At 40.6% G+C, this 25,959-nt stretch overlaps 1 protein-coding gene across 1 annotated transcript in view; it reads left to right on the forward strand.

Moving 5' to 3' along the window:
• RALB (RAS like proto-oncogene B) overlaps positions 1 to 25,959 on the forward strand; it is a 48,392-nt gene that overhangs the window by 12,302 nt on the left and 10,131 nt on the right. Inside the window, exons 2-3 of the mRNA XM_055316308.1 lie at positions 14,479 to 14,644; positions 23,829 to 24,037. Of these exons, the coding sequence (XP_055172283.1) occupies positions 14,531 to 14,644; positions 23,829 to 24,037 (323 nt within the window). The 5' untranslated portion in view covers positions 14,479 to 14,530. The remainder of the gene's footprint in view (positions 1 to 14,478; positions 14,645 to 23,828; positions 24,038 to 25,959) is intronic.

The following is a 25,959-nucleotide window of genomic DNA, read 5'->3' on the forward strand; positions in this document are numbered from 1 at the left end:
GTGACCTTGTAATTCTCCAAGCTCTGTTGAAGTGCACGTGATATGCTAGTTGGTGCTGTAGAAGTGGAAATAATAGTAGTACATCCCTGAACTGGATTGTATTTGGGTAAGTAACTCAGAACAGAGGCATGTGTGCTAGTTCCAAATTTTGACCTTCAGCTACTGAGAGATGAAGGGGTTCTGATGTCTCTGAGGCTGCCTTTGCAGCTGAAAGGAACAGAAGTGTGTATAAATTGGTCGACCTCTCCAAGACCAGTGAAAGCCCCAGATAACACTGGGGGTGAGGGTATGGTGGGAGAGGACTTTATTTCATAAATAGATGTATACTTTAAAAAAAAAACGGAGCTCGCAAATTACCTCCCGCTTGTAGTTTCGTTGCTTAAAAAGTCTAGGAAAGTCATCATATAAATGAATTAGCTTTTCAGAGTTTACCAGTTACCAAATATCCTCTTGAGACTGGACCCATCAACCCAGATGGAGAATTCGATTATTTTATCCAAGTACTGAGCATCTCCTAAGTACCAGGCATGCTGGGCACACAAAGACGAATGGGCAGCCCTCCGTGTCGTGGGACAGATAGACTTCATCTAAGAGGAAATGAGCAGTTTACATCTCAGTGCCACAGTAGGCTTATCGGCAGGCCCCGGGGCCCACTTATGGGAGCGTCAGCCTTGCTGGGGGACATCCAGGAAGAGGCAAAGGAAGTATTTAGGCTAAGTGTTAAGTTACGGGTAAGCCTCCATCAGGAGGAAGAACAGTCCTCTTAGAAGGAATGACACGTGCATAAGGGTACAAACTAGAAGCAGAGTGCTGATGATGAGCGACTTCAGAGCTCTCTGGTTTTTGTTTTAGTTAATTTAGGGGTGTGTGTGTGTGTGTGTGTGTGTGTGTTGGGATGTGTGTTTTGGTGGGAGAACATATAAAGAGATACTCATTAGGGAGCAGGAAGACCTAAAACAAATTGCCCTCAGCACTCTCAGGAGCACTGATTTAAGTTATTTTGCAGATTTGGTTTCAGGAAAAAAAAAAAAAGCAAAAGACTGGAAAGGAGCTTAGATCATTTAATTCAACTTCCTTATTTTTATAGACATGGAAACTGAGTCATACATGTATAACAATATAAAAAGATTCTATCCACTGGGGCTAATGACAATAGCAGTTGCACAAGGGGAGGGGAAAATTGAATTTCCTTCTTTAAGAGAACATGTGTAGGCAAGGCTGAGCACAACAAAAGAGAAGCTCCGAGAACTGTGATGACATATTGTGTCTTTTCTGGGACTGTCACTGCCCAAGTGCCCTAGTCAATGAAAAGCAGTAAGAAAATACAAATTTACCAAATAGAGAAGTCAAGACCGAGTGTCTTCATTTTAATAGAAAGATTTAGTAGGGGTTCAGTCATAGCCCTGGTGAGTTTGTGTCCATGGAGAGATTGTTAGGTAACCCATACACATTCTTCACTAGGTGACCAGCAGTAAGTACCAAGGGCTGAGAGGCTCTGAGCCACGTATTGTGTTATTCTGGTCACTGACCTCATCAAGTTGTGCTCGCTCCTGCAAGGGGCTATGGCCCTTTCTCAGAATGCAAAGTCCTAGGAGAGATGGTCAGTCCAAAAAGTCACTACCAATTGAATAATAATGAGAACCCCATAATAAGTTCAAATAAATACTTAAATAAGAACCTTAAGAGAGTCAAAGTCTTCAGTGATAAATCCACAAAAGCTTAAAAAAATAGAAATTAACATCATCCATTTGCCAAGCTTGGCTTTTGGAACGAGGAAATGATGGCTTAAACTTTTTAGGCTTTTGGCCATCAGTAATGGAAATACGAAATGGATGAATCCAAGTGTTAAGTTTGCACAGTATTCTAGATTTTATGATGACCATAAAATTGAGTAAACTTTATGTTCTTTAGGCTGAAGCATGGTTTATACCGTAATAGGGAAATAGTCCTAAGACTATTGAGTCCACAAGAGTTTAAGAAGGGAAAGGGCAGACCTGGATACAGGTTTCCCTTAATAGTAGTGTAAGAAATAAGCAAAAAGTATGCAGAAAAAGAAGGGAATTGCAAGTTGTGATCGGTTCAGTGAAAGAAGCCAAGAGGCCGACATGGAAGATGAGAGAGGGGCTATCTGCAGTGCAGGAGTCCTGGAAGACCTCTCTGAGGAAGTGACATTTAAGTTGAAAGTTGTATAGGAAAAGGAATTGGGTTTGTGAATGATGACTGTGGAAAGGCTCAGGGTTGGGAGGGGCAGCAGGGGAGAGGTGGGAGAGGTGGAGCCTAGGGATGGGGGAGAGAAAGGGGTTCTGGAGACTTCAGCTGAGCCTCTGCAGCAAGCTTTTACCTGGATATGTGATTACATGAGCCAATAAATATTTTCCTTAAGCTACTTTCAGTTGGGGTTTCTTTCATTGTGGACCAGACCCCTAATCATATAAGGGGGCAAAATATTTGAATTGCCTGGAAGCATCTTCAACTGGATCTTGCTCTTTGTAGAGCTCATGCCTTATTCATGCAGAATGAAGTATTTGTGTGTCATGATATTTCCCCTCCGGCCTTTCCTGGGTCCAATTCCCTGGACTTGAATTGTATGTGTGCTTTCAAAGTCATTACGTACAGTCAGTTGGGACTCCCTTGGTTGGAAGTGACAGAAACGTAAGGGATATGAGCTCACACCACAAAGGGGGATTTATTGGGTGGACACCAGTGCATGTCACTGACTCAGCAGGGAAATGAAAAAGCAAGCCAAGTAAGGGGCCCAGGATGAGGCCGGGACTCAGGAGCAGCTGCAACCAGCCCCTGAATGCTGCCAAGACTGTTCCCGTGTTTCCTCCCCCTGTGCTGGCTTTGTCTCTGCTTCTTGCTGTAGGTTGGCTTTCACCACTTGCCAACAAAACATAGCTGCCAGTTTGCAAAAATGAGCGGCCTGCAGACATGCTTTGTTTGCTCACAGTGTTTTTAAAAATTGATTTAGTTATTAACATTTAAAGAGGGAGATTTTACATAAAATTCCAAATTACTGGTATCTCTTAAAGAGTCAGAAGTTTGACATTCCTAAATCCCATCAATGAGCAGGTGCTTCTTTTGAGAAGGGCAGTCCATTGTCCAAAGGGCCACAGGAGGGCTGCTGTGCTCTTACTTCTGCCTGGGGCTCCCTGTCCCAGCTGTAGCCATCATGGACCTAGCTGCTCGGTATTGACCCATACCCTACTTTGGGGCAAGTGCCCTCCTTGCGATCAGTCGATTTGTCCCAGGGACGTGGCCACATACTAATCTGGCATGTCTTACCTCCCTCACCCCTCTCCCCTGTCCTGTAATAACCATGTAGTTATTACATGTGGAGAGGAACAGTTTCTAGAAAAGAGAGGCTAGATAGACAGTCCCTTAAGTTGTATATTTGTGTAAAGTTGTATGTTATTTAGTGAAATCTTTTTTAAACTCATTTTTACTGATGTATGTTTGCCAAAAGGGCCTGTTATTCTCAATATACTTAACATACTTTAAGTAGTCCTCTGCTTTTTGATTTTGGAGGTGAGCTGGAAGGCTTCGTAGAAGCCTTCGTGGTAATTCAGTCCTGTGAGTGTGTCCATTAAAACTAAGCATTTCAGTTGGAACTTATGATGTAACAGGGCTTAGCCATTTGTTTTTGCAGATGATCCAAACTAGGATTGCAAAAAGTTGTTACAGATGTGGTAACAATCTTCCAACCCTGATTTAGTAAAGATTAAGACTTAGATATTGATAGAATTTGGTAAAGTCTTTAAAAAAACTTTTCCTGGTTTTTAGAGTTTCTCTTCTGTTCTAACTTGTGAAAATCCAAGAACGCATTTTCAAATCACAATCACTTTTTTTGTTTCTTTCCTTTTTTTTTTCTTAAATGTATTTCATTATTTGAGTCTATCATTTTAAGCCTTGATTATTTTGTCTTATCTTTGGTATTATGCTATGCTTTCCCAAGACAATCTTTTAAAAAATTTCTTTCTCATTTCCTCGGCTCCCCTATTTCTGAAGGCTTTAAAACTGTAGAGTGAAATTAGGGAAATTAATGTACTTGAACTTGAAGAACAGGAGTTCAGTAGACTATATATAGTGTGAAAAAGGCCTATAGTTAGGAGAGAAATATGAAGAGGAAAACATTCACTTGTGGACTGATTGAAAAGTAAATGCCTCTCGGCATGATTTTAGATTATATTTCATCATCACCATCTCAATACTAGAAAACTCATGTGAAAACGTTTTTTTGAAAACTCCCAAAAAATTTTGAATCAGATTATGATAAGTGAATCAGTTTCTTAAGATGGCAACATACCATGACCCTTGCCAAAACAAAGGTGGTAGGAGAGTGTTCATTGTGAGACTGTTGACTAATAGAAAATAAGAATTTCATGTGAGGGGCACCTGGGTGGCTCAGCGGTTGAGTGTCTGCCTTTGGCTCAGGTCATGATCTCGGGGTCCTGGGATTGAGTCCCGCATTAGGCTCCCTGCAGAGAGCCTGCTTCTCCCTCTGCCTGTGTCTCTGCCTCTCTCTCTGTGTCTCTCATGAATAAATCAATAAAATTTAAAAAAAAAGAATTTTTTTTGAAGGTCGGTCCATAGTGCCATATGTATTCTACTTAGAGAATTAAGGGTGAGAAAATGGCTCCAACCTTAGTTAATGAATTCAATTAGCATTTAAGTATGTTTTTTGTAATAGGTCATGTGTAAATCAGTGGTTAAAAGAGATACAGGATCTGTTCTCAAAGAGTATCAAGTCCAACGGAATTGTTTTCAAAGCTGGACATGAATTGGAATCATCTGGGGAACCTAAGAACATAGGTGTCAGAGCACCATACTCCTGAATTGGAATCTCTACGGGGGTGGGACCCAGGCACCTAAATTTCTGTCATTATTTTTTATGAATTTTTAAGTGTGAAAGTTTTCAAACATGTATGAAAGTACAGAACAGGAGCACTTGAGTGGCTTAGTGGTTGAGCATCTGCCTTTGGCTCAGGTTGTTGCCCTGGGGTCCTGGGATTGAGTTCCACATCAGGCTCCCTGCAGGGGAGCCTTCTCCCTCTGCCTATGTCTCTGCCTCTCTCTCTGTGTCTCTCATGAATAAATAAATAAAATCTAAAACAAAAAAGTGCAGAGAACAGTATAATGAACTACCTTACACCTGTCAGTCAGCTTCAAAAATTATCAATTTATGGCCAGTCTTATTTCATCTGTATCCCAATTCCTTTCCCCCTTGATAACTGAGGCAAATCCCATATATCATTTCATTTGTAATGGGATTACGTTAAATTACTTGGAATTTTTAAAAACAAGAATTCCTTAGTATTATCAAATCCAGTCAACTTTCAGATTTTCCCAGTTTTTGTACGTGTTAAGGATCCAAATTGACGTCCATATGTTTCACTTACTTTATGTCTCAGTTCTCGTAACTTATGGCTTCCCTCCCCATCTCTCTTTCATCTTGCAATGTATTTGTTGAAGAAACTGGGTGGCTTATTCCACTCTGTTTTCTTTTTAAAAAGATTTTATTTATTTATTCATGAAAGAAACAGAGAGAGGGCTCCATGCAGGGAGCCTGCTTTAGGACCCAATACCAGGACCCCAGGATCATGACCTGAGCTAAAGGCAGATGCTCAACCACTAAGCCACCCAGGTGCCCCTCCACTCTGGTTTTTATGTTCCTGATGGTGTGTGCCTGTGTGGTGATGTTCACCATATTCCTGTCTCCTCTATTTCCCATACATCAGCAGTCAGATATAGGAGCTTTCTTTGCAAGACTACGTCTTGATGGTTATCTTTTTCAAAGTGCTCATAATGTCAAGTTGTCTTTTTTTTTTTTCTTTAAATTATGTTAGCAGCCTTTGATTTTCAGGGCTAGATTTTCTTAATCTGTGAGGAATTTCAAAATGGTGGTAGCCCAAATTCTGTCATTCTTTGATTTGTTAGAAGATGTTGTGAAGGGAAACTTTGTTTCATCCATTAGAGTTGACCCTTGAACAACATGAGTCTGCACTGTGTGGTCCACTATATGTGGATTTTTCTCGGTACATACAGTTCAGTGCTGTAAATGCATTTTATCTTCCTTAAGGTTTTCTTAACATTTTCTCTAGCTTACTTTGTTGTAAGAATACGGTATAGATAACTACATATAACATACAAACTATGTGTTACTTAACGGTTCATGTAAGGCTTCTAGTCAACAGTAGGCTATTAGTAATTAAATTTGGGGGAATCAAAAGTTATATGTGGAGTTTCAACTGTAGGGGGAGGGTGGTGCCCTAAGGCCCCCATGTTGTTCAAGGATCAGCTGTATTTAGTCACCTGTTAGTACAGTGTATAGGAAAAACATAGTGCATTTTAAATTCTTTCTCTGTCTTTACCAATTTTCAAAATAATGTTTTGTTTTCCTAGTCCTCCAAAGGTGACCAATAATACTTAAAGTATTATTGTGAACAAATTTGAGGTAATTCAATCCATTTCAGTTGCTATCTTTACTGATCTTTAATTGTCTATCTTTGACCAGTGTTTTCACCTTGTCTCCTGAGTGTGTGTGTGCATGTGGATTGTTTTTAAATTACTATTACTTTTGTAACTAATGGCATTTATTATTAAGCCATAAAAAGAACCTCTGGGAGGGCTGCTACTTTAATGATGTACTGTCTAGAATCAGTGTTCACAATAGAACACTCAAGACATTATTTCCTTAATGGAACACTGATGAGAAATGTGGCATAGTATGCGTCATGGAATATCGTTTAAAATGTGTCCTTGTTTTCATTTCTTGAAACCCTTTCCTCATCATTCATTCATTCCTTTATTTACTCTCTGGGTGGTTCTAGGTCTCTGATACATTGGAGGTCAGAGTTCTAGGTCCTGGTGACATACATAGGAATAGGCCACTATCTCTCTCCCCAAGGAGTGCCTTTAAGACTGCTGACCAGTAACCACAATTTGTCTTGTTAAAATGACAGTGATATAGAGATTCAGCGCAGGAAGGGAAGTGCTGCCAACACACACTGGCACACTCATGTACAGTCCTTCAGTTTGTTTTTTTTTTTTTGTTACAACTATTGAATAATTTGGTGTTAGATGTAAGAAAAAGATTCCATGTCGATTTTCAATACTAACAGATATGACATCTACTGAGTAGGCAGTGTCATTGCGTTTTACTTTTTCATTACAGTCCTTGCAATCCATCTGTTTCCTGTGTTACTTCATATTTGAAAGCACTGCTTTTTTTGGGAGGGTTCTTCATGACCCTAATTTAGATCAGATTGTTCTGAATTTGGATCGTAACAGGAAGTGTTGTCAATAATTGGGATTTGCCTTGACACTTAAGTAGTGCTGCTTGTTAAAATGCAGACTCTGATTCATAACTAATATGTGGAGACCGTGCAAATATCCTGTTCCTCATCCAGATCTCCCCTTTAGATTTAGCATCTATTAATGATTCTTGGCCAGACCAGTCTTTACTATAATAATTAGAAAATGTTGATTTTCCAACTCAGATGTACCCCCTGCATTTATCAGTCTGCCTTTGGCGTTCTACTAGAAGCAAGAGCTCTACCTCTTTCCTTGTTTATTTAATACCTATTATAGGTATGGATTCATTAATTCCTAATTTTTCAGTGGTCTGTTGTCATTACTGTCCTTAATTGTTTTGGTGCTTAAATTGTCCCAGATTTAGGATTGCTTTCCTTTTGGATTCTTATTTAATTATTAAAAACATGGATGATATTTTGGGAGACTGAAGTATTATGATTATGGCCTATTAGCAATAGCTAGGCTACCTTCAAGTTATATTTTCTGGAAAAAAATGCTGAGTGCAATTCTTTGCATGTGTACGGTGTCTAAGAATTTCCTCATATGTTTTTGTGGGCCATATTACCTAGGACACTTGAATTTTATGAGAGGGACAGGAGGAGTAAGTTTTCCTTTGCATTTTCAAATTCTCATTTGATTTTTTAAAATTTTTATTTATTTATGATAGTCACAGAGCGAGAGAGAGAGAGAGAGAGAGAGAGGCAGAGACATAGGCAGAGGGAGAAGCAGGCTCCATGCACCGGGAGCCCGACATGGGATTTGATCCCGGGTCTCCAGGATCGTGCCCTGGGCCAAAGGCAGGCGCTAAACCACTGCGCCACCCAGGGATCCCCCTCATTTGATTTTCTTGATAACTCTGTTACAGACAGGGTGGCTTTTTGACTCTACCTACTAACTCATTTTCTCCTAGTCTCAGTTTAACCAAAGACTGATGATTATATTAGCCTATGGGACTAAGGGCCACTAGAAAACACTCCTTCCTCCTAACATTCATTTGTGTGGTTTATATATTGTGATTTGCTTTAATAACTTTTCTTCTCAAGTGAATGTGTTCTAGTCTTTGAATTAATGCTGAATGGTAGAGAGCCCTGTCTCATATTAATGTATCATAGAACATGACGTAGGAAAAGCATTTCCCAACACTTGCCTCCCTGCTGAACCATCTGAATGAAGTTTTTTAAGTTTGAGGTGTCTCATTTTTCTGTATGGGAGTATGTGTGTTTATTCTTTTTCTTTTTTTAAAAAAAGATTTTATTTATTCATTCATGAGAGACACACACACACACAGAGAGAGAGAGAGAGAGAGAGAGAGAGAGAGGCAGACACAGGCAGAGGGAGAAGCAGGCTCCATGAAGGGAGCCTGACATGGGACTCGATCCCTGTTCCCCAGGATCACACCCTGGGCTGCAGGCGGCGCCAAACCGCTGCGCCACCAGGGGCTGCCCTGTTTATTCTTATTGATCCAATGCTTTACGTGGTCACTTGGGCAGGAGTACACACCTCGCAGTGGCTTCCTATTTCCTCCCAGGTAGGTTTCTCAGAATGGCATCTCACGCTTGTTTATAGATGAAACTGTCTTCTCAATATCATGTGATACCTGGTACCTGCTATTATGTTTCATGCTTTTTTCCTTAGCATGTGCTCTCAGTTATGCATGGAAAACTCCCCTCTCTCACTCTTTGTCTGCTGAGTGAACTCTTCTTCAATTCTGAAGCCTTTCCTGATTCTCTCTTCCCAGAGTTCATTATGCTTTCCATTATGTCTTGTACTGTGTTCATCACTGAATGTGAGAAAGTCTATTAAAATGCTTTAGTTGTATGTCTTTCCTTAGGGGATTAAGTTTTCTAAGGCAGAGACCCACGGCTTGGCACAAGGTAGCACTTAAATGTTTTTTGAACAAAAAAGAATCTAACTGCTGAGCTTTCCTGTTAGTAGGTGGAGACATAGTAAAGGGTGTTCACTGGTGTGTTTCTCAAGTTCTTTGTAAAAGACTTCTGACCCAGTGAGAGCCATGCCAGGATTTGGTGTTATGGGCCTTCATTCCTCTTATGGAAAGTCTGTGTTGTGGCTTCATGTATTGGCCAGGAACCCACATAGTTTGTTGAAGTGATTTAGGAGGATTGCTAACCCTTTAGAGAGAGTTCTGAAATTGTTAGTGAAGGCAGTGTGTTTGTGTGTGTGTGGGGGGAGGGGGTAGAGTATGATTGTTGTGTAAAGAATGATGTCTACGCCAAAGTCAGGGATGAAGTGTACTAAAGTCTACAGCTTACAGGAAATGCATCAGAAGAGTAAGATGGATTGATGGATGGGAAGAGGGATGCCAAATAATGGGGATTGTGGTAAAGCAAATGGAGCAAAACGCTAATTGGAGAATCCAGGTGGTGGGTATATGGACTTGCTGTACAGTTTGCTCAACTTTGCTAAAAGTTTGAAACTTTTCATAAAATGTTGGGGTGAAAAGGATACTTGTATTATTTTTTAAGAATACATTTGTTGAGTAGGCATATCAATTATAATTTTATTTATTTATGATAGTCATCACAGAGAGAGAGAGAGAGAGAGAGAGAGAGAGAGAGGCAGAGACACAGGCAGAGGGAGAAGCAGGCTCCATGCACCGGGAGCCTGACGTGGGATTCGATCCCGGGTCTCCAGGATCGCGCCCTGGGCCAAAGGCAGGCGCCAAACCGCTGCGCCACCCAGGGATCCCGGCATATCAATTATAAACATTAAATCAGCATGCACTTCTTCAACTGCGCTGCTTTGTTTTCTTCCTGTTATTTCTTTTCCTCTCTTTATCAAATCCACTCTTTCAAATCCCAGTTCCTAAGTTGCTCCCTTTGGGAGAATTTGCCTGACTTTCTAGTCTGATTTAGACATCTCTCCTTTGTGTTCTCAGAGCACCCCTTGACTTGCATCGTTCTGCCACAGGATTTATTAAATTGCTAGACTTAGAGTTTCTTGAGTCAAAGACCATGTTTCTGGAACACTCTCAGTACAAGTAAGAACAAAAACAACAGGTAGACTGACAGTGGCCAATGTCAGGAGCCTGGAGGTGGGCATTTCCAGTTTCCAGGATTGATTTGGTCATGGGCACTTGGCTAGCCCTTCTGCTTTTATCCTGTCTTTCCCTTCATCAGGTCAAGTTGACCAAAGCAGTTATGTAGGTTGGAAATATCCACTGTGGTTATTCAGTTTTTGAGCACAGATACTTTGGCAGACGTCTTTAGATTTGCTGAATAATCTTCAGTTCATTAATTGTGATTTTCTCTAGAGAAGTTGACTTTGTTTTTGGAAAATAACAGCTCAGAATTAGATAGATGTCTACATGGGTTTGAAAACCTCCCCCACCCCAACCTGGAAGATTATTTCTCCATTTTCATACAACTATAATAATTCACAGGAGCAAGGTTGCTTTAAAGAAATTATGTGATGGATAGTCTGGAGGTTCCAACCTCGTGCACCAACCTTAGCTCTCTGGAAAACACTTGTGGACCAGAAATTAGGTCAAAAGTTGTTTCACTTTACTAAAGTAAAGCCTTTTGGGGAGGCCCACGCCTTATCCCATTTATTCTATTTTAGTCACAATTCAAATGTGCTTAATTATCTAGTTAATTGCTTAGAACACTTATTAAAAAGCACATAATTAGAAAAGGAGCAGTGGAAAGAAGACTGGCATAGGCAAGTAAACTGAGGTCCTGTGAAGGCGCAGAAGAAGCGGACATCTGATCCTTCTCACAACAGCCCAAGGCTGCTCACATAACTGATTTCATGCTGACGATGGTCCTTAAATCAAGGAAAGGTTTAATTCTGTTCAGTCTGCTCTGAGGAGACAGATGGATATAATACGTGAGAGAGAACATGCCAACTACACAAATATGATCTCAAATAGGTCTTAAATATAGGAATATATAGATTAGAATACTGGCAGGATGTCTACTGTTAATAGTGACTATCTCTGCCTGGCAGACTCATAAATGATATTTTTCTCTTTCAGAGACAGTTTAGATATTTCTTAAATTTTAAGTCATCTCTGTACCTAACACAGGGCTTGAACTCATAGCCCTGAGATCAAGAGTTGAGTTCTCCACCACCTGAGCCAACCAGAACCTCCTATTTCCTAAATTTTCTATTAAGAATTGAAAGGGTTCAGAGGATGCCATCCCAAAATATGCTGGAGGCATATTGAGCTGAAGGCAGTTGAAAAGTAACAGACCAAAATAAGATTCTGTGCCTCCCCTTTCTACCAGGAAGGGCAGAGCTATCCTTGAGAGCTGAAGATTCTTAGCAGCCCAGAGAAGGCCTGGAGGAGCCTGCATAACACACCTTACTCACCAGTTCTTATCATCCATCAATTTCCTTTATATAGTATTTGCCTTTCCATAGTTTGTTACCCCTAGAAGTGCAGAGTCTTTTGTTTTTGGTCTTGTCACTTCTCTATAGAATTTATTATTATTTTGTTAAGATGCTATGTAAGCCGAAGTTCTAACCACCCCATTTGAGTTACTCATCACTGAATTTGTGTGTGTATGTGAGATGTTCACAGTAATAAGCTCCTGTTTGTTTTTCTCTTGTTAATCTGTTTTTTTGTCAGTTAAATCTTCAGGACCCCAGCTAATGAGCCAAAGATAGGTAGAGAAAAAAAATGATAGGGTTTTTTTTCTCCCTTATAGTTTTATAACTTTTTGTTTTAAGTACTTAAAAAATATTTTAGACAGAGGGGTTCTTGTTCAACTCCTGGTCTTTTGATAATGCCATTTTTCTAATATTTTGATTTTGGCTTTATTAAAAATGCTCAAATTATGGGGCACCTGGATAGCTCAGTTGGTTAAGCATCTGACTTTGACTTAGGTCATAACCCCAGGGTCCTGGGATTGAGCTCCACATTGGACTCAGCAGGGAAGCCTGCTTCTCCCTCTTCTGCTTCCCCTGCATGTGCTCTCTTCTTTCTTTGTCAAGTAAATAAGTAAAATCTTTTAAAAATGCTCAAATTATACTTTTTATAATTGTCCAAAAAGTCCTGCTTGTTATGGATGTGGACTCCCATGTATGGTGATTTTCTTAGGTGTGTTGTAGGTTGGAATTGTGGACTCCTACCTGTGAGTTTTAGCTATGAGTATCCTGATCTCTCAGTGTATGTTGTCCCCCCAGAGAGGTTTTGTTAATCATTCTGCCTTGTGTTCTGGCACCATGACCAGCCTGGGACTGCTTTTTATGTTAATTTCTTGGCTTTGGAGAAGTGTTGTGGTCACATATTTTCTAGGTACACTTCCATGCAGCTGAGGCTCAGTCAGACAGACTTCCTTGTCATTGTCTCCTGTTGGTCAACAAATGTTTTTCTAGTTTATTCTTTACCTTAAGTGTTTTCCTCCAAGGGCCTTTGTGTCTCAGTTCTGACTCCCACCTGGCCTGAGCATCTGGTCTCCTAGCCCTGTGTGTTTGTGAAATCTGAAGTTATCAAGAACAGCAGCTATTTAGGACTGCAGGAATAGCAGCTCTTACTGCCCTGAGTTTTTGCACTACCATAGGGATTTTCTTTCTTTTGAACTGAACTGTGCATGTAAGAGAACTTTTCAATCTTGAGCGTCCACTATAATCATCTGGGAAGCTTTTGGAAGTCCCATGCCCAGGATGCATGCCAGGCCAATTCCATCAGAATCTCTGGGGTGGGACCCACACATCAGGATGTTTTTAAAGCTACCCAGGTGATTTCCATTGTGCAGCCAAGGATGGAAATCATTGATGTAAAACAATGTTGCTTTATTTTGCCTGGATGATTTATGTGTGTGCTATGTGTATTAATTTATTGTTCTAGTGGTGATGTTTTCAAGTTACTTTGTCAGCAGTAATGGAAATAGGAGCCTATCATACTGTAATTAGAAAAAAGGTTTAAATCTTAAAAAGTTAGAATTGCTAGGAAGTTAGGTTTGGTAGGAACGAAATCAGCCTTTGTTAAGTTCCTACTGGGTGCTAGGCACTGTGCTTATTAGGTCATTCACATGTGTTGTCTTATTTAATCCTCAGGAGAATCGAACAAGGTAAATGGTGGTTGGCTTTTGCAGGTAAAAAACTGGCTTGGGGAAATCAGGTAGTTCTAAGTCTCCCAGCTCACAAATAGCAGACCCGGGCTCAGGCCCATGAGATGCCCAGCCCCACGTCCTTTTCTTTACCCTGTGGTCTATGTAAAATAGGCTTTTCCATACAAATTGATTAAAATAAAATTTGGCACTGGAGTTAAGTTCCAGGTATCTACTTGGAAAATTTTATCTTCCCATTAATTCCAGGGACCCTCATCTCTTTTTTAAAAATATTTATTTATTTACTTATGATAGACATAGAGAGAGAGAGAGAGAGAGAGAGAGAGAGAGAGAGAGGCAGAGACACAGGAGGAGGAAGAAGCAGGCTCCATGCCAGGAGCCTGACGTGGGACTCGATCCCGGGACTCCAGGATCGCGCCCTGGGCCAAAGGCAGGCGCCAAACTGCTGAGCCACCCAGGGATCCCCCCCTCATCTCTTTTTATCTCATGTCTGATTGTAAACTGATTTTGACTAATCAACTGTTAATTATAGGAGAGTTTAGCTCATTTTAGTTCATCACTTTAAATGCACTTGGGGAAAATAATTTCATTCTCCTTCTTTTAACTCTCATGTGCCGCATAGGGGTACTTATTATAAAAGCTGCACCTGTGTGGGGGTCTGTGTGGGTGTGTGTGTCAGGAGGTAGAGGTACAAGGGGAGGTGAGGAGTAGAATAAAGGGGTGGAGATTGAGGCCCCTGAGTGCTGGTGTTCTCTGGGGCTCCAGATGACTTGGGGTAGGGGTGAAAGGTGGGACTGGGAGCTCTTTGGTCACTCTGCCCTGGGTGAAGCACTTTGAGGACATAATAGATTTTTAGTGGCAGGTTGTCCTTCCCCACCTGCCCCAGTGATAAACACATTGGATGTGCATACCTATTTTTTTCTCTCTCCATTCTGCTTTCTCTCTGGCTCTGCTGTGGTAAATGACTTATGGGGTTGTTGGAGGGATTGTTTTATCTCTGTGGAACCTAGAAGATTTATTTCTCTATTGAAATGTCTGGGTTAGGCTTTTCTGGTGCATATGGATTTCATTTAATTTTAATTGGGTAGAAATCAAACTGCTTCTAAGTCTTTGTCTTGTTCGTTGGCAGCTCTTCAACTAGGTCTTTTGTTCGTGTGTTGCAACCTTAGAAAATCAGCAAGATGGCTGCGAACAAGAGTAAGAGCCAGAGCTCCTTGGCCCTTCACAAGGTGATCATGGTCGGCAGTGGAGGGGTTGGCAAGTCGGCCCTGACTCTACAGTTCATGTATGATGAGGTAAGACATGCCAGGCACAGGTGGCTTTTGTCATGGAGTTCGCTGTAAAAATGTCCCTTTTCCAGCTGTGTCCATGTGCTCATTGCCTCACACGCATGGATGATCATGGGGCAAATTTGTGTTAACATGGTTTCTGAATAGCTTTTTAGGGGCTCTAACCAGCATAAAACTTTGCTGATTTTTGGTAAGGAATTTCAACTGTGGCAGGAATGTGAGGGGGTCCTTGCTCGCACAATTCCCATCATCCTTTGAGCTTTCTTTCTGACACGAACAGGGGAAGAGGCTGTTTCTAAAGAACAGGTCAGATAATTAGCTTTGTAAAGTCCATTTGGAGAGATACTGAAAGGGAGAGCTAAGTTGTCATAAGAGTCTTTCCTCAAGTGATAGACATCTGGTTCTCTCTAGTTCTCTCCCATGCAGCAAAGGAAAGCTCTCACTGTCCTTGCCTCAAATTTGTATCACTTAATGTAGATAATGGAACTGGTGCCGAGTCCAATGTGACAACACAGTTTTGATTTCCATGGCAACAAATGTCCCTGCCTGATGGCCCTTGGCTGATCCTGTAGGTAAGACTGTTCTGACTAGAGCTTGCATAAGCTCACACAGGTGTGTGCTTTACAAAATTTGTGAAAGGGAGATACCTTTAACCACGCTCAGTTCTGATCATTATCTTTCTGTTTAGATAGATCTATTTTCACTAGACTTGCCCTCTGTCCAACTTCCTCTAATGTTGGATGGTATTGGAGTGGTGATGGCCATTTTTGGGATCTAGCTGAGTGAAGCTGAATTAGGATATGTTTAGCTGGGAATTAGTGGAATATATTTATGTGGTTTGGAGTCATGTTGGTATGTGGTTATTACCAGCGTTCCCACTAGAGGAATGGCTTCCAGGAATATACCCACCACCCACTCTGCTGACATGAGGTGCAGGGCCAGGAGTATATCGTGGTGTGAATGTTGTCCTGAAAATGGCCCCTGGCTCTGAAAATGTGTGTGCCATGGAGGAGAAACAAGGGTCGAGACATACGGAGCAAGAAACTGGTCTGGAAATTTCTTCTAGATCTTAGACCTTCTTACAAGGAAGTTCAATAAAGATTTCCTAAATTTGACAATAGTCCTAAAACTTTTGTTACTAATAACGTCACATCATTATGAAGCAGAAAAAAACCCTTCTAAACTTTCAATAAAAGAGAAATTTGGACCAATTATGCTAGAGGACAAGACTAAATTGTTTTTTATTCACTATAGGAAGTATTAGAGAATCATTGGCAGGTGTTATGAGATAATCAAAGAGTACATGGCAAACAAATCAGCAGCAAGGTATACTAGAGGTCATACCAGGCAGCTAATTAATAAAAATGTGTTATTTTGTGAAATAAGTGGTATTCATATTGGTTTTCTATAGCCATGTGACATACTACTATAAATTTAGCAGTCTGAAACAACACACATTTGTTATCTACAGTTTCCAGGGGTTGGAAGTCTGGCACAGCTTAGCTGAGTGCTCTGCTTGGGGTCCCAGAAGGCTGTAGCAGTGTTGGCTGTGGCTGTGAGCTCAGCTGAGGTTTGGATTCTCCTCCAAGCTCTGGGTGCTGGCAGAGATCAGTTTCTTGCAGATGTGGGATGGAGGCCCGCAGGTCCTTGCTACCAGGCCCTTTCCATAGGTAGTTCATACTTCAGCTTGCTTCTTCACAGCCAGTAGGAGAGTCTCTCTGGTTAGCTAAGACAGATTCTTATGTAAGGAAATGTAATCATGGGGTGATCTCGTGACCGTTGCCTATTCTGGTAAGAAGCCAGTCACATTCCTCTGCATTTAAGGGCAGAGCATCATACAAGGCATGACTCACTGAGGGTCTCCTGAAGGTATATTTGCCATAGTATTTGTCCACTTAAAAAAAATTTTAATGGATTATGATTTTTTTCTCACTTTAGATATTCACTTTTGTATCTAATATTATATGTATAGTTTTATATTCTTTCCTTAAAATGGGGCCCCAAAATGAATAAGCTTTGGACCAAAACCTTGATTTCCTCCTGGGTCATTGTATATTTTACAATGAGAAACTCTTGTCTTTGATGTTTCCTTCTCTTTTTCTTTTTTTAAGATTTTATTTATTTATTCATGAGAGACAGAGAGAGAGAGAGAGGCAGAGACATGGCAGAGGGAGAAGCAGGCTCCATGCAGGGAGCCTGATGTGGGACTCGACCCTGGGACTCCAGGATCACTCCCTGGGCTGAAGACAGGCGCTAAACCGCTGAGCCACCCAGGGACCCCCTTTCTTCTCTTTATCTTATACTAGAGGCCAAAGTAGGGGAAATCTAGCAGAATCCACTTGATTTACCCAGAACATTTTTGCACAAAGAGGAGAGGCAGTTTTTGAAAATGGCTTTGAAACTCTTTGTTTTTGCTTAGTAAGATGATTTGCTTACTGAAAATTTCTTATTGTTCTTCTATGAAGTCTAGGAAGAAGAGACGGTGAGGAGCAGAGTTAAGATGGAGACAGGACTAGAGTAGCTTGTTAATCAAGATGAGGAAGAGGATTTTGTCCCCACTCCCAGGAAACTGTTGGTGATGTCTGAAGATATTTTTGGGTGTCCCAACTAGGGGACAGATACTACTAGCCCTTAGTGGGTAGAGGCCAGGGATGGTGCTAGGCATCCTACAGTACCCAGGAGAGATCCCACAACAAAGAATTATCCAGTCCAGATAGTCTTATCAATAGCATGGCTGCTCATGCAGTTGAGACTAAGTAGTGCAGTCACATCTGGGTTTTCCTTTTTATTATGTATATTTGTATGTGTGCATATGGTAAGAGGGAGGGGAAAAGATGCATGCAGAAGTGCTTTGTCCCTTCTTCCCAGTATCTTCAGAGAAACAAGGGGATGTGAGGCTTGATTATAGTCTATTTTTTTGTGTGCTAACATTTGAGGACTGGAGAGCAGCATTTATTTATTTTTTAAATTTTTAAATTTTTAAATTTTTATTTTTTAAAGATTTTTATTTTATTTATTCACGAGAGACACAGGGAGAGAGAGAGAGAGAGAGAGAGAGAGAGAGAGAGAGAGTTAGAGACATAGGCAGAGGGAAAAGCAGGCTCCATGCAGGGAGCCCTACTCCATCCCAGGATTCCAGGATCACCCCCTGGGCCAAAGGCAGGCGCTAAACCGCTGAGCCACCCAGGGATCCCCAAGAGCTGCATTTATTGAAGAAATGGCAAACTAAAATCAGAACAAGGAAAGAATGGAGATGAAACGATGTATGTTTTAAGAAGTCTTTGATTTTCCTTCTTTCTTTCTTTCTTTCTTCTTTCTTTCTTTCTTTCTTTCTTCTCTTTCTTTCTTTCTTTCTTTCTTTAAGATTTTATGTCTTTATTTGAGAGAGAGAGAGAGAGAGAGAGAGAGAGAGAGAGAGAGAGCACAAGGGCCGGGTGGGGAGAAGGAGAAGCAGACTTGCCACTGAGCAAGGAGCCGGACGCAGGGCTCCATCCCAGGACCCTGGGATCATGACCTGAGCTGAGGGCAGACGCTCAGCAGGCTGAGCCACCCAGGTGCCCCAGTTTTCTAAAATAGTGCCTCAGTGAAAATGTTCTGTATCTATACTTGTTCATACATGTGGCTGCTGAGCTCTGTGACACGTGACTAGTAGCTACTATATTGGACAGTATAGTTTCAGAATCATAATTGTGGAGCTTGAAGAAATGTTAGTAGTGATTCCCAAATTTAGCTGATTGCAGAATCTCCTGGGGCACCTTCTTAAAAAACACCTTCTGACATAGACATGGCCAACATGCACATGAGAAAATGCTCTGCATCACTTGCCATCAGGAAAATACAAATCAAAACCACAATGAGATCCCACCTCACACCAGTGAGAATGGGGAAAATTAACAAGGCAGGAAACCACAAATGTTGGAGAGGATGTGGAGAAAGGGGAACCCTCTTACACTGTTGGTGGGAATGTGAACTGGTGCAGCCACTCTGGAAAACTGTGTGGAGGTTCCTTAAAGAGTTAAAAATAGATCTGCCCTACGACCCAGCAATTGCACTGTTGGGGATTTACCCCAAAGATACAGATGCAATGAAACACTGGGCCACCTGCATCCCGATGTTTCTAGCAGCCATGTCCACAATAGCCAAACTGTGGAAGGAGCCTCGGTGTCCATTGAAAGATGAATGGATAAAGAAGATGTGGTTTATGTATACAATGGAATATTACTCAGCCATTAGACATGACACCCACCATTTGCTTCAACGTGGATGGAACTGGAGGGTATTATGCTGAGTGAAGTAAGTCAATCGGAGAAGGACAAACATTATATGTTCTCATTCATTTGGGGAATATAAATAATAGTGAAAGGGAGTATAAGGGAAGGGAGAAGAAGTGTGTGGGAAATATCAGAAAGGGACACAGAACATAAAGACTCCTAACTCTGGGAAACGAACTAGGGGTGGTGGAAGGGGAGGAGGGCAGGGGGTGGGGGTGAATGGGTGATGGGCACTGAGGGGGGCACTTGACGGGATGAGCACTGGGTGTTATTCTGTATGTTGGCAAATTGAACACCAATAAAAAATAAATTTATAATAAAAAAAACACAACACCTTCTGGATAACATTTCTAGAGTGTTCTAGAAATGGGAAATGGGAAGCTCTCCTGGCGAATCTGATATATGGTCAAGTGTGGTGACTCCTGCTTGAGATGTCAGCTAGTAAGGCCCGATTTCACAGAGAAGAAAACTGAGTCTTGTGCTTGGGGATGCCAGTTATCTAAAGTCTCATGGGCTACCCACATTCTTTGTTCTTGGTCAGTGCTTTACCCCAAGTTAAAAAAAATTAGCTTATATGGTGAAATTGCTATGAAAATTGGATTATGTGAGGAGCAGTGGTCTCAGAAATTTTTCTTTTGGGCTAAGTTCTGACTTTGAGATAAATTGGAGGGAGATCTTAACCTTTTTATTTTTGACTTTTTATACTCCTTTGACTGCGGCTAGCTCAGTGGCTAGCTAAGGCATCTTAGACATGCTCAGTAAGAAGGAGTCTCTATGAAGTTTGTTTCAGTTTTGTGTCTTGGGCATCTGAAACTGAATCACACACAGCCTTGCAAGACCAGGAGCATGGAGCATCTTAACAGATACCAAGACATCAGGGATTTCCTGTTTCTAGTGGAAAAAAGGAAACATCAAGATTGTAATCTATGTCCTAATAATCTGTACACTTTTCACTGGCACAGAGGTATGCAGTCATATCAGGACACTCTGACTTCCTATGTCCCGGGAGTCCATGGAACTCTTGCTGGTTTTAAACTTGAAAGCTCAGAAATATACAATTGAGATGCTTTATGGTGGTATTCAGAGATTTGCACTGGGTGGTGGGGTTTTTTGGGGCCATGGATTTGTCTCTTTGGAAAGGAGTTAAAAGGACACTGTGTGAAGCATAGGTCAATTGTCACATATTGTGTATTTTAATACAACTATTAATACAAATGTAAGAGCCTAATATAAAATTCTTTTCATTTTTTTATTTTGAAATTTAAAATAATCTGAACCATTAGCTCTCAATTGGCAGCATGAGGCTCTTTTTTAAAAAAAATTATTTTAGGGATCCCTGGGTGGCGCAGCGGTTTGGCGCCTGCCTTTGGCCCAGGGCGCGATCCTGGAGACCCGGGATCGAATCCCACATCGAGCTCCTGGTGCATGGAGCCTGCTTCTCCCTCTGCCTGTGTCTCTGCCTCTCTCTCTCTCTCTCTGTGTGTGACTATCATAAATAAATAAAAATTAAAAAAAATTTATTTTAGAGAGAAGGTGTGCATGAGTGGTGAGAGGGGCTAAGGGAGAGGGGAGAGAGAGGTAGTAGATGGAGAGAAGCAGACTCCCTGCTGACTGCAGAGGCCCATGTGGGGCTGGATCTCACAACCTTGAGATCATGACCTGAGCCTAAATCAGTAGTTGAGTGCTTAACCCACTGAGCCACCCAAGTGCCCTAGCATGAGGCTTTTTTTAAGGGTATTCTTCAGAGGGCCCATAAGTTCAAACTGATAATCTCAGTTCAATTTTTAAATTTTTAAAAATTTAAATTACAATATATTAAGATATAATTCACATACCATGATATTCACCCTTTTCAAATGTACAATTCAATGACTTTTTAGTGTATTCACACAGATCTGCAATCATCACCATTATATAATTTTAGAAGAATTTTCTCAAAAGGGAAAACTCCCTACATATAAGCAATTTTTCCTCATTATTGCCTCCCCTGCTTCCACTTCTGGTTCCTGACAACCACTTTCTGTTTTTATGGATTTGCCTATCTAGACATTTCATATAATTGGAATCATATCATATGTGGTCTTTATATCTGGTGTCTTTCACTTAGCATAATGTTTTGAAAGCTCACCATGTTGTAACTTGTATCAGTACTTTGTTCTTGTTTTTTTTTTTTTAAAGATCCTTATTTATTTATTTATTTATTTATTTATTTATTTATTTATTTATTTATTTTAGAGAGAGAGCGCATGCACTCAAGTGGAGGGAGAGAGAGAGAGAGAGAATCCTAAGCAGGTTATACACCCAGCACAGAGCCCAATGTGGGGCTCGATCTCATGATGCTAGGATCATGACCTGAGCTGAAATCAAGCGTTGCATGCTTAACCTACTGAACCACCCAGGCACCGCAATACTTCATTCCTTTTTATCATGGAGTAATATTCCATTGTCTGGGTATGCTATATTTTGTTTATCCATTCATACATTGATGGACATTTGGATTCTTTCTTCTTTTTGGCTATTTTGAATAATGTCACCATGAACATTTGTGTATAAATTTTTATAGACCTATGTCTTAAATTCTCTTGCCTGAATATATTGAGGCGTGAAACTTGCTAGGTCTTATGGTAACTGTACGTATAACTTCTTGGGAACTGCAAAACTGTTTTCCATAGCAGCTGCACCATTTTATAATCCTGCAAGCAATGTATGAGGGTTCTAGTTTCTCCATATCCTTGCCAACACTTGTCATTGTTTCTTTTTGATTATACATCCTATGTATGTATGAAGTAGTATTTCATTGGGGTTCTGATTTGCATTTCTCTGATGACTGATGATATTGGGCTTATTGGCCATTTGTGTGTTTTCTTCGGAGAAATGTTTATTCCAGTCCTTAGTCTATTTTTAAATTGAGCTATTTTATTGTTCAATTTTAAGTGTCTTATGTATTTGTAATACAAGTTCCTTCTTAGATGATACACAAATATTTTCTCTCATTTTATGGGTTATCTTTTCACTTTCTTGATGGTGTCCTTTGAAGCATGACAGTTTTACATTTTGATGAAGTCCAGTTTATTTCTTGTTGTTGTTGCTTGTGCTTTTGAGGTCCTAAGGATGTATTGCCAAATCTCAGGTCATAAAGACTTACACCTGTGTTTTCTTCTTAGAGTTTGTGGTTTTAGCTCTTACATTTTGGTCTTAATCCATTTTGAGTTACTTTTTGTATGTGATGTGAAGTATGGGTCTAACTTCATTCTTCTGCATGTGGATATCTGCCTAAACCAGCACTGATTTAAAGTATTCTTTTTTAAAGATTATTTATTTATTTATTTATTCATGAGAGACACAGACAAAGACATAGGCAGAGGGAGAAGCAGGCTCCCTGTGGGGAGCCCTATGTGGGACTTGATACCAGAACCCTGGGATCATGACCTGAGCCAAAGGCAGTCGCTCAACCACTGAGCCACCCAGGCATCCCATGTTTCACAACTTTTAAGTTTGTTTGTTTTATTTCTTTTCAGAGTATCTTTTTGGCAAATATATACATACATATATACATAGGTACGTAGGCATATACATATATGTTAAGATATATATATAATATATATATTATATATATATTTGTGTGTATAGTGTTTGTATATATATATATACAAACAACTATACACACACACATTTCTTCCTTATTCTCCCTACTTGTACAAAAGGTAGACTTATAATCTGGAGACCTTTATTATGTATCTGTACATAGTTCTCTCTGTCATTTTTTATAACTGCATAGTATTCCATTGGTGGGTGCCTGCTGCTGGACGTTTGGGTGGTTATTAATTGTTTGCTGTCACAGTGCCACAGGGATCTCCTTGTATGTTGCTGTAGATTAGATCCCTAGAAGTAGAGTGGCTGGGACTGAGGATGAGTGCTTCTCCAGTGCTCTTAGGTCTTGCTCTGTTCATCTCCATAAAGACTGCACTGTTCTCTACTCCCACCAGCCATGTACAAGAGGGCCTATTTCCCCAGAGTGTGTTGTCCAACATTGGGGTTTTTGTGAGTCTGGTAGGTGAAAAATGCTATTTCCATGTAGTTAACAATTTCCATTCTCTATATTCAGTGAGGATGAACATCTTTTCATATGTTTAACATCATATGTATTTATTTTTCTGTGAATTGTTTATGTCTGTTGCCACTTTTTCCCCATTGGATTGTTGATCTTTTTTTCTCCCTGTTTCTAGGAACTGTTTAAATATAGCTCTTTGTGATGTGGGTTCAAATACTTTTTCCCTGTTTGTCATTTGTCTTTCTTTATAGTGTGTTGTGCCATATGGAAGTTTTAAAAGTTTTTTATGTAGTCTAATTTATCAATTTTTTCTTACATGGCTTCTGGAGTTTGAGTCATAGTTAAAAAGGCCTTCCCTACTTCAAGGTAATAAAAGGATTTCACCCATGTTTTCTTCTGGTGCTTGATGGGTTTATTTTTATATTTCATTATGTGTATATTTAATCTTCCTAGTTTCTTTTGCCAAATTACTTTTCAGATGAGTTTTATACTTCTGTTGATTATATATAAGAGCTTCTGCTTCTCACTCTTGCCAGTGTTTGTTATTGTAATTTTATCCTGAGAATAATAATGCCAAGTGTTCCTTCTGCCCTGTGCTTGGTCTCCTCATCTACAAAATGGGAATATCTGCTCTTGTTTAAAAGCAAAATAAATAAAAAGTGGTAGAGCTGAGAGCAATAAAGAACAGAAGTGTTATATAAGGAGTTATTTTTATTTCATAGTGCTTTGTACATAGTGTGATAATGATAGGCACCCAATAAATACTCAGTTGATTGTAGGCCAAGTGCCCATGTATTGAAATGTATTTTTTTGGCAGATTTTTTTTCCCTTAAAACTTTGTTACTGATCGTGTTGTTTACTTTCTCAGTTTGTAGAAGACTATGAACCTACCAAAGCTGACAGTTACAGGAAGAAAGTGGTTCTTGATGGAGAGGAGGTCCAGATAGATATTCTGGACACGGCTGGACAAGAGGACTATGCAGCCATTCGAGACAACTACTTCCGCAGTGGGGAAGGCTTCCTTCTCGTGTTCTCAATCACAGAACATGAATCGTTTACAGCAACTGCTGAATTCAGGTATGTTTGAATTCAGCCTCCCTCTGGGAGGCTTTTTGCCTCTCTTTTTTTGGCTTGGCAGGACTTTGGGGGTGAGCACAGTGGTAGAGGGTTGAGCTTGCTATTAAGAAGAATTTTCTGCGGCTTTTTGAATCTTAGCACATGATAGTCCACCATTTGTTATAATCTCTTTGGGTTTCCCTGTTTTTATAATTTCTGAATATAAATTATCTTAAGAATCTGTTGTCCCTAGAGAGGATGAAGCCATTCCATATTCTCAGGAATCGATAATTTTGTTTTCATATAAAATCCTAAGGGACAGTGATTGAGGAGTTCACTAATAAAAATATATCTTTTTTTCCCCCAAAGATTTTATTTATTTATTTGAGAGAAAGAGAGAGAGTGAAACAGAAAGAGAGAGAGCAACGAGCAGGGGTGTAGGGGCAGAGGGAGGAGAGAGAGAATCTCAAGCAGACTCCCCACTGAGCTCGGAGCCGATGTGGAGCTTGATTCCAGGGCCCTGAGATCATGACCTGAGCTGAAATCAAGAGTCAGACACTTAACCAACTGAGCCACCCAGGCACCTCAACCATTTTTATCTTTTTTATACTTTTGCAGAAAAGTAATAATTTTGTTCTATTTTGAGGTTGATGAAACATTGTCAGGAGAGTGAAAGATGTGTGTCTGAGTGACCATTTGCTGCTACCGTAAGGACTGTTAGCAGAGGCGAATGGAAAGGGCCCAGCCTTAGAATCAGACAGATCTGGCTTTGAATCCATCCCCTGCCCCTTAGCAGTTTTGTGACCCTGGGCAACTTAACATTGGAGATTCTCTCTGTCTGAAACTGCACTTGTTAGTTGATGAGATGAAGTGAGGCTCTAAGCTGTAAACTCTTTGGGGCAGGCTGCATGGCCACTGCATTGTATGGTGGCCCCCTGCCTTCTCACACTGTGAGCACCTGGTGCTTGTGTGGTGGAATATTAACTGCTGCAATTCATTTTAAATGCAGTAGCTTTTTTTTTTTTAGATTTTATTTATTTATTCATGAGAGACCCAGAGAGAGAGAGGCAGAGACACAGGCAGAGGGAGAAGCAAGAAGCAGGCTCCATGCAGGGAGCCTGATATGGGACTGTATCCCAGGTCCCCAGGATCACGCCCTGAGCCTAAGGCAGAGGCTCCCCGCTGAGCCACCAGGCAGCCCTAAATGCAGTAAAGTTACCGGAAGTTCATTTTGTCATAAAGAAATGTGAGCTGTTATGCATAATCCTTAGGAATTCTAACGAGAAGGGCGTCTTTCTCCTTGCCTCATATGCTTTGTGTTTCTCTTACACAACTGTATTTTTTCATCTACTCTCCTTATAACCAGAGGACTTTTGATTTTAAGAACCAGATCTAGAGTCTAATAGGGAACTAAGAAGGGGAGAAGGGAGAAAAGAAACCCCCCCCCCCCATTCTTTAGCAAGTTTTGGTCAGAAATTAAAGGATTAGCTAAAGATCAAAATGGGAAAACTAAATATTGGGAAAGAAGCATCAGTGAGCCCGGGAGGCCTCAGTGGGTGAACCCAGCTAAACCAGCAGAGTGAATGGGAGGTAAACAAAGTAGCGCTCTGTTGCTATGCTGCATAGTGTCTCCAGTCTTCAGAGGTGGAACACCTAAATTCTCTGGTACTAAAGTGTGTGTGTTGTGGTGATCAGTTACATGATCACGACTCTTATGAGCAGTCCTATTAATATTTCAGACTTTCCCAATACACCTAGATTTTTCTCTCTGTGGGAATAGCCCCTATATTCATAATTGTGTTTGCAGCTACATAATCCTATTTTCTCTGTCCTTCAGGATAAAACAAGACAGATGCACACACTTCCTTATTTTCTTGCATATCCTGTACCTTTTGACTTCCCATTACCCCATGACTTGCCAAGAAGGGAAATGATGGGCAGTG

The sequence above is a fragment of the Nyctereutes procyonoides genome, unplaced genomic scaffold (assembly GCF_905146905.1).
Source record: "Nyctereutes procyonoides isolate TBG_1078 unplaced genomic scaffold, NYPRO_anot_genome, whole genome shotgun sequence".
Taxonomy (NCBI): Eukaryota; Metazoa; Chordata; class Mammalia; order Carnivora; family Canidae; genus Nyctereutes; species Nyctereutes procyonoides.